Source organism: Corylus avellana, chromosome ca5 (assembly GCF_901000735.1).
Source record: "Corylus avellana chromosome ca5, CavTom2PMs-1.0".
NCBI classification, from domain to species: domain Eukaryota; kingdom Viridiplantae; phylum Streptophyta; class Magnoliopsida; order Fagales; family Betulaceae; genus Corylus; species Corylus avellana.
In genome coordinates this window covers 4864918-4877489 of record NC_081545.1, presented here as the reverse complement: position 1 = coordinate 4877489, position 12572 = coordinate 4864918, and the positions used below count along the sequence as shown (strand labels likewise).

At 34.8% G+C, this 12572-nt stretch overlaps 2 protein-coding genes across 2 annotated transcripts; both read left to right on the top strand.

Annotated features, from left to right (window-relative positions):
* Nucleotides 1–475: 475 nt before the first annotated feature.
* On the top strand, nucleotides 476–10200 carry LOC132181604 (putative disease resistance protein RGA3). Its single transcript, XM_059594852.1, has 4 exons — nucleotides 476–606; nucleotides 2020–2092; nucleotides 5859–6074; nucleotides 9517–10200. The coding sequence occupies exons 1-4, from the start codon at nucleotides 476–478 to the stop codon at nucleotides 10198–10200; spliced, it is 1104 nt and encodes a 367-aa protein (XP_059450835.1).
* A 15-nt stretch (nucleotides 10201–10215) lies between these two features.
* Nucleotides 10216–10977, top strand: LOC132181603 (putative disease resistance protein RGA3). The gene has a single exon (XM_059594851.1). The coding sequence runs from the start codon at nucleotides 10216–10218 to the stop codon at nucleotides 10975–10977; it is 762 nt and encodes a 253-aa protein (XP_059450834.1).
* The last annotated feature ends 1595 nt before the right edge of the window (nucleotides 10978–12572 follow it).

The window sequence follows — 12572 nt, the reverse complement described above, 5'->3', positions numbered from 1 at the left end:
GATAGAACCACAAAAACTCCCGAGCGGAGAGATAATGGCCTGGTCCAAGGGCCATTGGCCAAAGTAAAGTACAAGCATAGAAGACCCTCCATCCGTTAGGCACAATTTGATGCGGGGCCAGATTTATGAGACTCAGCAGCTCTCGCACTACCCTTGGGAAAGGCAATCGGAAACTAGAACAAAACATAGTTTTGTATAAACAGACCTCGTGTGCGTCAGCTCGCACAATGGCACCTACTTGCCCTTCATCGAACCAAAGCTTCACTGATCTGGGAATGAAGCATTCCTCTCGGATTCTAGCCTCGTCTGCTTTAGTTAGTTCCGACCGCCAGCAAGCCGGATAAGTATTGCCGCCGAGACCATCAGAGCCAGATCCTTCATCGCCAAACACAATGTTAAGGAAAGAGAGAGAGAGGAGGAGTAGGCGTTTGGAGAATAAAGAAGAGAAACTAGAATCTTATCAACAGAACAGAAAATGGATAGATGCAAAGGAGATGGGACCGTATTTAAAAAGAAGCTCACCTCGGTAGCTTGGGTATTAAATGCGACAGATGCAACAGGGTCTCGGGATGCCAATCGACGCCACATACAGATGAGGCGTTCTGGGTACTCAAACGCCAGAGTTAATGATGCGATAAGGCCTTGGGATACCAACCGACGCCGCCCAGAAATTTGAATTTGAAATTTGAATTTTCCCTCCGAAATTGGAAATTCAAATTTTGCCGCCTTAGTCGTTCGAGACAAGGTGGGAAAATCATTGACTATCTCAGAACTTCTCCTAATAAAGCTGGTCTCGGTAGGTGGGCCCATTCCATCAAAAGATAAGATTTCCGTAGTTCTATAAACATCGAAATTGGGGGGTAACTGTTGGGACATGGATTAGCCCACTATTTATCCAGTAGTCGTCAGGCCCAGCCTGAAGAGGCCCAAGCCCGAGACCATGAATCCGAGACCTGCTTATCCGAGACCATGAATCCGAGACCTGCTTATCCGAGACCATGAATCCGAGACTTGCTTATTCGAGACCTTGAAATCCAAGACTTCCTCTAATCGAGACCACAAAGTCTGAGGTTAACTCAGGACATGCAAGTCTCGGTAAAGGGAATAACTCCGATATCCTAAAAGAGGTTATTTCTAATAAATAAGTAATCTTGTTATCATATCTTTTACAATCTAGATCCTGCATATATCCAAGAAGATATGTCAGTTGATATCTAAGATCACAAAAGCAATTAAGTCCTACTCGGACGCTCTAATTTAGCATGGCCTAAAAGATTACAAGGCTGATCCTCTGATCTCAAACCACTGAAATCGTGGAACAACTAACAAACACGATCTTTCATTCAAATGTTTGTTTAGCCGATATCAAGGGATAAGATTCCTGAATGTATGGGAAATCAAATCCTCTCCTTGCCTATAAATACAAGTCATGTTATCAAAGCAAAGGTAATCACAACTCTCATTATCTGAGCTCTGTAGTTGTTGTCAATATCCTTTCCCATTCTGAGTTAGGCATCGGAGTGTTCCCGCCGGCTCATCCCCAGTCACTTCGATCCTTCTTTTCTTCTTTGTTGTGCAGTCAAATAGTTCGTGTGTTGGTCAACTCAAGCTCGGCAGGCGTGCCACATCATCATCTAGAAAACTGTGCATCAACATACAACATTTTGCTAGAATACTAATTTTGTTAGAATACTCAATTGGGATTTTTCTGCAATTTTTACATGGTGTTTCTCTCTTCATTATCTCAACATTATTCTCAATGGCTTTTGTTTTCCTCTAAGGGTGTCGACAAAATTAAGGTCCATTGAAAACCAACAAATTAAATAGATTTCATTATCGCTTTTTGTTCAATTCAATGGGTACAAAATTATGTCCTTTTATATATAATGTGGTTAAATGTAATCCAAAATAAATTGCCAATTTTCACGGATGAAATATATATATATATTCCAATTACCAATTATGTTCACTTGCAAAAATTTAATTTCATTGGTAATTTTTTGATGGACGCATGCTTAGGAAGCAGCAAGTAATTCATGAAATGGGTTATGGGAATCATGTGGGTATTTCTGTACCAAATTTGGCAACTATGGTACTCTTGGCCGGAATAGAATCTTAAGCATCGAGCTTGTAATGATCTTCTCAAAGATCATAAGGATCTAAAAGTTGAAGTGGTAGGATGCTTGACAGGAGGAGGATCTTGAGGTTTTTGTGAAGAGGGTGCTCATGATCATGATGTTATTTTCTGTTATTTTCCATGCCTCCAGTCACTCTAAATTAAGTGAAGTTTTTTTTTCCTCTTAAAGGAAACCTTGGGGAAGAGGTAGATTATAAGCTGAAAGTGGTGCCCCCTCAAGAGTCGTTTGGGTATTGGAATTTCTATATGTTTTTTAAAATGAGTTTGATAGCTTAATTTGTTTGGATTAGAAGCACGATCTTGATATTTAAATCTGGAGATGCACAAATTAATAGTGAAACTGGCCACAATACAATTAAGCAAAAGTCAAGACATGAATCATTTTAATTAAGCCATACAAACATGTAAAATAACAGATGTGAACACCCTGAAATTTTTGAAATTGCTCAAACACACCTCTAAATTCAACAACCCCTTTTTACGATGAGCTTATTTTAGTGTAAATCACCTTGATTTTTATTAATGCATTGATGGAGTTAGATGAGGTTATAGCTCAGTTTAACTCTACCGGATATTAGTTTGATAGAAATTAATTGCTTCTTCTTTGGCTGTTCTCTTAACTTGGACGTGAAGCAACAAAAAATATTTGAATATATACCTTTGGATGTTACCAAGGCCCCTGCTGCTACCCATGACCAAACAGAGTTACTCCAATCAAAAGGTGAAAAGGGTACCTGTTTTGCTTAGAAATTGTGTCAAGAAAGCCCAAAAATTCAGGATCATGGTCAACCTCTTACTTTCTCTATAAAGGTTATTTAACTTATTTGATGTGAATAAATTATATAAATTAATTTTCAAAAAAAAACAAAAAAAAACCTTTATTTCTAAAAGTAATCATAGTAAAACTAACTTTATTCTTTTCGTAATTCCTCCTTCTCTTTTCCTTTACAACTCCTACTCTTTATAATCTGTTGATCTCTCGTCTCACTCTTTGCTCTACTACCGCTATATTACATTTTCTTGATATACCTACTCTTAAAGTATTAATTAAATAATTATTAGTTTAAGTTTTTTTATATCACACAAAAAATTAAATGTATCATCATATTCTTTGTTAACTAGAGATGATATATAAGCAAAAGTTGATGAATACGTACGTAAGATTGTTTTATTAGTAAGGGCTTTGTCAAAATATTTTTTAAAAAGTAATTATTTCATATACATAGTAAGCAAAACTAATTATTGATTTAGAATAAGTTGGGTAGTTTATAATATTATGAAAATTTATTTGGTTGATGAAATGCTATCTACGAAAATTCAATTTTTTGGTAACGGACCGTTAGTGACGTGTCAAGGCTGTTGACACGTTACTAAATGTTAGTAATGTGTTATTGGTAATATGTTTGGGGCGTTTCCAAATTGGTCGTAACTACTAGAGATTTAGTAACGTGTCAATTTCTGACACGTTACTAAATGGTAACTGACACGTTACTAAATCCCTAGTAACATGTCAAGTTTGACACGTCACCAAATGGTGACGTATCAAACTTGATATGTTACTAAAGTTTAAAAAATTATTAAAAAAAAAAATTCTGGACAAAAATTTGAAATTTTTTTTTTTCAAATTTCTTTTTCCGGAATTTTTTTTTTCAAATAATATTATGGAATCTGATTTTCAAAAATCCAAACGCAACACAGTTGATATCATGGAATCTAATTTTTTTTTTCAAATAATGTCATGGAATCAGATTTAATAAACCATCAAATAATATCATAGAACTCAGAATGCCTTGAATCAGTTTCAATAACATATACAAACATTTGCAACTTTCCTCTGGAACTTGAGCTCCATTTAGGCCCGATATTCAGCTATCTCCTTTTCAGCCTGTTCTTTGGCTTGTTTCCACCTAGCCATTTTTTCTAACAATAGAAAGACAAGCTATATATATTAAACCCCAATATATTAATGCAAAACACAAGCTATATATATAATGAGGAATATATATACTTGAGGAGATGGATGGAGAGAGGCTGGACCTGCCGGAGAGAGAGAGAGAGACAGAGAGTATTGTGAGAGGCTAGTGCCAGAGAGGAAATTCCCTCTTCTTTGAAGAAGAGAAAGGAAAAGATAGAGAGAAAAAAGATAGAAGAGAAGGCCTGTGTGGGGGAGGTAGAAAAAAAATATGAGGGAAGAAAGAGAGAAAATGGGGGAAAAAAATATTGGAAACTAGCTGGTCGCAAGTTCCCAATGCCCTATTGTAACGTGTGGTTAATTATGATACGTTACCAATTGGTAACGTGTTATTTATGACACATCACCAAATGATTATGTGTGGAGTTTTCCATGTTACTAAATATTTTAGTAACGTGTCATTAACTGCCACGTCAATAAATGGTTAAGTGGCAAATATTAATGAATAGTATACACGTTATATATAATTGCATGATCTTATTTCAACCAAGTGATCATGTCTGGTGAATTTAGTGGATATTTGAAAACTATTGGTTGGAATTTTTTTATATAGCCTCATCAAAAATTGAGAATTCATGGTAGTTTACACTAATTAGACACAAAATTTTATTATGAAAGCCAATAAAGCACACCCTAGAATATGGTACACAAATGGTTAATTAGATTATTAGAAGATTTAAGAAGTACAATATGAGAGAAACGCACATGGCCGTTAGATGTGATGGACTCTTTTCAAATTAACAACGCACATGGTTTTCTATGAAGAACATTCACTATAGACAACCATAGAAACCAAATAAAAGCAAGTGGGTGGGTGAAGGCCGGCGAGGGAAATAAAAAGAAAGTAAATTGGGTGGGTGAAGAAAGCAACTCCCCGACACTTGACTTACACCAACTTTTGCTTTGGATTCTTACTTATGCATTGTGATAGACGCCTGCATCTTGTCTGTATTCTTAGAAATTGATCAGGACGCCATATATATTTTATTTGCATTCGCACAATAATTCTAGGAAAAATTACAGTTTATCCTCCCAAAGTTGACAGCATTTTTCAATTCGAACATCAAAGTTTCAATTTTTTGCAATCTACCCCCCAAAGTTTCAAATTTTTGCAATTTGACAAATTGTATCCAAAACTTCTCATATTGCCCCTAATTTTTTTTTTTTTTTTTTTTTTTATAAAAAAATTTAAAAAAATTTGGGGTGGCTACAGCCATGTGGCCATTTTTGCACCCCAAAATTTTTTTTTTTCATAAAAAATAAAAAAATAAATAAAAATTAGGGGCAATATGAGAATTTTGAGATAATATTGGTCGAATTGAAAAAAAATTGAAACTTCGTGGGGGTGGATTGCAAAAATTGAAACTTTATTGTCGTGAAAACTGCCAACTTTGGAAAATAATTTTTCATAATTCTAACTTGATAATACATTAATACATTAATAATTTTGTATTCAAAGTCGATGGCTCTCTCCATATATAATATTATTTTTTGTTACAATTTTTTTCTCTTGGGATTTTTTATGGGCATTTTAGTTCTTTTTATGGCAATTGACCATGTCCATGCGCTTCACAGCAAACACATCTTTCTTAATTCTATGCTCCAACTCCTCTCCCTGAATCAACAGCAGCTTTTAGCATTCACTCAATTTACCAACAAGAAATGGCCGAAGGAGTTCTCTTCAGCACTGCTGAGGGTATCATTCAGAGTTTGGGCTCTCTTGTTGTCCAAGAGATTGGACTGCTCTAGAGTTTCAAAGAAGAGCATCAAAAGCTCCGGAACACGGTTTCCACCATCCAAGCTATGCTTTTGGATGCGGAGGAGCAGCAGGCCAAGAACCATGCCGTCAAAGATTGGCTTGAAAAACTAAAGGATGCCATGTACGACGCGGATGACTTGCTAGATGACTACTCCACTGAACTTCTGCGCCGGCAAGTGATGACATGGGATAAGAAGGCAAAACAGGTAAATTAATAAATCTGCATATGACGTTGTCTGTAAGTAAAGCATTCCCAGACCTGCATACGAATATTTTTCACAACACAAGCCAGAGCAAATATATATCATTTTAAGTAAGCTTGGATTGTTTTGCCATGAAATAATTTCTGAAAAATATTTTGGATTGCCAAAAATATTAAAAAAAAAAAAATGGAGATGTTACTTGTATCTAACTTCCGTATACAAAAAAAAAAAAAAAAAAAAAAAAAAAAAAAAAACGGAAGCTAGTCTAGGTCATTGTCATTCAAAAATTGACACATGGCCATATGCTTTCATTAAAAAATTTAAAAACTAAATACCTAAAAATTATAATAACATTAAAACAAATGAAAATGAAAATAAAATATGGTGTAACACCTCGGTCACATATTAAGAAGATGAGAAGTAGCTCACATAGAGTGGGTGGTTTATAAAGATAGTTATGAATAGCAAGTCTCACATTCCCTACTTATTAGGTGACACTGAGCTTTATAAACTACTCACGTTCTACCTCATCTTCCAATATGAGACCAGAGTGTACGTTACAAACTCCTGCTCTTAAACTCATTAGGTCCTCACCAAGGCCACGTCAAATGATCTTGGCATGTAGTGAAATCTAATTGGGTACTACAAGGCCAGCTCGATATATTTTAGAGTTCAAGGCGGGAAATTTAAACCATCCACAGTATGTAGACCACTTTCTTAAACTTTCAATAATCATATAACTTAAAATGTGTGAAGGGGTACCATTTCCTTTCATGAAACTTTCTCTATTGGAAACGTTTCCTTAAATGGGAACTTTCCTTATTTAGAAACTTATCTTAATTTGGAAAATTTCCTAAAATAAAAACTTTCCTAATTTTCAGAAACTTTCATTCATAAATGAACATTTGTACTGGTTTAAAAATAAATAAATAAATAAAAATTGAACATTTCTACTCATGTAGCTTATAAAACATTTTGATACCTTGAGCTTTTAAATCATGTGGCAACATTTAAAACGTGAAGTATTGACATCATTTAATTAATGCAATACAAGTACATACCATTAAAACATTTTAAGATGAAACTTAATATCATAATCATTAAAAATTAAACACATTTGTAAGTGATACATATTACTTAGTCATTCAATTATGAAACTACACTTTGCAGAATAATTAAACTCTCAAGGTAATTTCATCATAAAGTGCATTTGAACTTCCTGCTAACTAGGTTAACCAAATAAGGCCCACAACTCACTAAATTGACTTAAACTATAGCACTACACTTGGTCACTTGGCCCATTGGCCCAAAACACAACTAAGGATTTTCACTTAATGAAATTTAATTTGATCAAATAACCAACTAAAAGAGTGCTACGCATTTCAAATTTTCTTTTCAAAAGTTGATTCTCAGATTATGTGTTACAATCTCATGAGATTTATTATTTTGAAAAGTGTGTTACCAACTCATGAGATGGTGACACATCATTTGGAAACCAATTTTTGAAAGGAAATTTGGGATGTTTAGCATTTCCCCCAACTAAACTTGCCATGGACTTAAAGTTTCCAAATTTAACCTGATGCTCTTCTTGATGCCATATATAAGAAATTACTTATTTGGGTAAAGTCCAGGTACCCCTCTCAAACTATCACCCAATTGAGAACGTCCTCTTCAGACTTTCAATTGTGACAATACCCTTCCCAAACTATCAAAACAATGTCAATGTCCTCCCAATGAAGAAACTATCGTTTGTAAAATAAAATAAAAAAATACTAAAACTTCTAGAAAAAATATAAAACAAAAAATGAAAATATAAAATCAAAGAGGAGGCCAAATTAATTCGTTTTTTCTAGTTTTGTTTTATAATTTTTTTAAATAGAAATTTCCATTTAAAAATATAAACATTTTTGTTTTTTAAAACGTAATTTAAAAAAAAAAATTTTTTTTTTTTTTTTTTTTTTTTTTTTTTTTTTTTGAAATGAAAATTTATGTTTCAAAATAAAATTAAACATTTCCGTATGAAAAAATAAAATTAAAAACGTTTTTTAATTAAATTTTTTTTTTAACTTTTTTTTTCTCGAATTTATAGGGGTATTTTTGTCTTATTGAGAAATCTATAGGGACAATTTTATCTTCTTTACCAGCCTTGGGGGTCATTGACAATGTTTTGGTACTTTAGAGAGGACATTGTCACAATTGAAAGTTTTGAGAGATATTATCAATTGAATTGTAGTTAGAGATATTATCAATTGAATTGTAGTTTGAGAGGAGTATGTTGACTTTTTCCTACTTATTTTCTTAATATAGTTTTGAGAGGGTTAGTGTGTAGAAGTGTTTTACCACTCAAAGGAGCCATTTAAAAGTGATTTTTGGCTATAAAAGTTTCTGATTTAGCCCAAAAATCCATGCTCATGACTTATTTTAAAAGACACTATTCACACCAATAATCACTATGGGCTTTAGGTATTAGATCGTCTGTCTTTTTCATGAATGAACATCATTATAAACGTCATTTTTAAAGCACAATATTTTGTTCCAAAAATATCGACACATCTTGTACAGATAGACTTAAATAAGTTTTTGGTTAAAAACTATCATCTTACAAAATTATGACTGAAACATTAAATTATGCCCATTATTAGGGATAAGACTATGCCATGGATTAGACCATTAGGTTAAGAAATTAATTATCTCTTATAATCTCTTTTAGGGGCTTTGATCCAATTTATATTAAGTTCACTACCGCCAATGACATTGGTTCACATATCTAAAAGCCCAAGACATTGGCCAAAACTCATATTAAGTTCACTACCGCCAATGACATTGGTTCACATATCTAAAAGCCCAAGACATTGGCCAAAACTCATTCCAACTTATATCAAATATGGGGTGTTATCCCTTTCCTCATTTGAATAAAAAATAAAAAAATAAATAGATAAATAAAAAATAAAAAATTGTGGTGTTACATAAAGCATGTTTTCATGTATCATTTTGACATATATAGATGCATCTATATTCCCTCTTTTGTCTGTTTTCTTTATCCTTACATTTGCTATAAATGCAGTCTTACCTAAAATAGTCTCATTTGTAAGAAAACTAACCATATGCTGCTACCAAAAAAAAAAAAAAACACATATGCTAAAATGTATTGTTAATTAAGTTGCGACATCTTTTCAAGGAGCAAATGGAGTCTGAAAAAGTCACATAAATTACCCCCCTCCATTATAATGTTAAACCCAACTATTCAATGGTAGAGGAATTCTAAAACCATCACAATGAACGGATTTGAATTGGTAGTAGTAAATGAAACAATCAAAACAAAACCTAACTTAAACTTACAATAATTACAAATATGATGTTCATATTTTCCTTAATTATACACATAGTCCAAAAAATGTTTTAACTTTTCAGAATGGACCATACTAAATATTTGGGGGTATTACAGGTACGCATCTTCTTTTCCAATTTGAACCAGCTTTTATATTGCCATAAAATGGGTCATAGGATCAAGGCAGTTAGGACAAGATTGGATGACATCGCAGCTGATAGGATCAAATTTAGCTTCACTAAACGCCAGCTTGAGCGTAAAAGGAGAGAAGATACACACTCTTTTGTACCTGACCAAGAAGTTATTGGGAGGGAGGGTGAAAAAAAGGCTATTAAAGATCAATTGTTTTTGGATTCTGATGTGAAAAGGAACGTTTCCATCATTCCCATAGTTGGGATTGGTGGACTAGGCAAAACCACACTTGCTCAACATGTGTTTAATGATGACGAGGTCCAAAGTCATTTTGATCTTATGTTGTTGGTGTGTGTCTCTGATCCTTTTGATATTAGAACTATTGTTCAAAAGATCATAGAATGCGCAACTGGAAGGAAACCTAAAAGCCTTGAGATGAATTTGTTGCAACGTCAGCTTCGAGAAAAAATTGATGGGAAGCGATATTTACTTGTTTTAGACGATGTATGGAATGAAGATCGTGATACATGGTTGAGATTTGAGACATTGTTATTGGGTGGCTTGAGAGGAAGCAAAATTTTGATTACTACACGCAGTGTAAAAGTTGCAAATATTACATGCACAGTGTTACCGTATCTTTTGAGAGGTCTATCTGAAAGTGATTCATGAAATTTATTTAAGAAAATGGCATTTAAAGACGAGGAAGAGCCAAAGAATCCAAAGCTAGTAGAAATCGGATGGGAGATCGTACAAAAGTGTGCACAAGTTCTTCTTGCTATAAGGAGCATAGCAAGTCTATTATACTTCAACAACTCAGAAGTTTATTGGTTGTCTTTTAAAAACAATGAACTTTACAAAATAACTCAACAAGAGAAAGGTATTTTCCCAATACTTAAGTTGAGTTATGATCATCTCCCACCACACTTGAAGCAATGTTTTGCATTTTGTTCGTCGTTTCCAAAAGATTATGGAATTAAAGTGGATGAGTTGATTCAATTATGGATAGCTCAAGGCTTTATTCATTTATTAGATGAAAAGAGCCGACTTGAAGATGTTGGTCTCGAGTATTTTAAGGATTTGCTTTGGCGGTCGTTTTTCCAAGACATAAATATCAATGCGTATGGGGATATTTACCAATGCAAAATGCATGACCTTATTCATGATCTTGCACAGTCAGTAGCGGGAGCCAAGTCCATAATTTCAACTTCAAATGCAAAAAATGTAGTTGAAAAAACTCGCCATGTGGCCTTTGATTCTTTAAATTCATTAAGGGATATTCCAGCTCCCTTGTTCAAGGCAGACAAAATGAGATTGCTTTTGCCGCGTTTTCCAATATTTTATGGATATGGTCAATCAGTACTTGAGGGGAATAAGCGAGTCTATGATACACTTATTTCAAGTTTTAAATGCTTGCGTGCCTTGAATTTGAGTAACTCGAATATTTAGGAAGTATCAAATTTCATTGGAAAGTTAAAACATCCAAAATTTCTTGATCTTTCCGAGAATAAAGATATAAAACTACTTCCCACTTCTATGACTAAATTACAGAATTTGCAAATACTAAGACTTCACAATTGTCGTGGGCTTAAAGAATTGCCTGTAGACACTAGAAACTTGATTAGTCTTATGTATCTTACACTTGATGGGTGTGATAGCTTGACTCATATGCCGCATGGACTGGGAAAGTTGACTGCTCTTCAAACATTGAAAATGTACAGTTTAGGGAAGATGGAAAGTTCTGTTCCAAAGCAAAAGGGTGGGCCATGCGAGCTAGGTGGTTTTAATACGTTGGGTGGAAAATTATGTATCAAGGGTTTAGAGTACTTTGAGATCTTCTCCATTAGAAGCTCAGGCTGCAAACTTGGAGACGAATAAAAACCTTCACAAATTAGATTTAGAGTGGGACCCAGAAGCCGGTGATGATAGTGGTAACTGGTAAGGCAATTGCAAACGACGAACAACTATTGGAAAACCTTCGGCCAAACCAAAATTTGAAACGGCTTGAAGTAAATGGGTATCCAGGTGTGAGGTTATCTAGCTGGGTGTCTTCCCTCTCGAAATTGGTTTATATTTCCATAAGAAATTGTAAATGGTGTCAACACATCCCACCATTGGACCGATTCCCTTCTCTCATGAGGCTTGATCTTGAAAACTTGATTGCGCTGGAGTACATAATCAATGATGGTAGTGACGTGTCTTCTTTTCCCCTCACAAATCTCAGTCTTGAGAATTTGCCCAAGTTGAAGGGCTGGTGGAGGATGAGGGAAAAAGTAACAGGAGAGCATGAACGACATCATTGTCTTCCATTATTCCCATCATTTCCTTGCCTTTCTAATTTAGTTATCAGGAATTGCCCTATGATGTCTCTAATACCAGTGGCAACACCAGGGAGCCAAACAACACCCTCCACTTCCTCTCTCTTTTCCGATCTCTCCAAATTGAAGTTTCTTCAACTAGAGGGTTTAGAGGAACTTGAATATCTTCCAAAGGAGTGGCTGCAAAACCTCACTTCTCTTCGGACACTGAATATTGGGCGCTATGGTAAACTGCGAGTAAAACTATCTCCACTCTTCCAACATCTCACTGAAACTTGAATATCTGTTTATTGATGACGTCATGGAACTTATCAGCAATGAGGATGAGAAGGGAGCACAATGCCTTGGACCCACAGGACTTCGTGAACTACGTATATTAAAAGTTAGGAGCTTGGTGTCTCTCCCAATGGAGCTTAGACATGTTACCACTTTGCAATCTCTTTCCATTAAGGACTGGCCTAGTTTGATATCTTTACCGGAGTGGATAGGTGACCTCAATTCATTTCAGACCTTCGGCTCAGCAATTGTCCCAATTTAATATCACTGCCTGAAGGCATGCGCCGCCTCACCTCTTTACGTCTTTTGAGAATTGTGGAGTGTCCTCACTTGGAGAAAAGATGTGAACAAGGAACAGGAGAGGATTGGCCAAAGATTGCTCACGTCCCAGACTTTTCGAATAAGTGGTTTTGAGCCACCAATTAGACGGTAATTTTCTTCTTCTTGTTG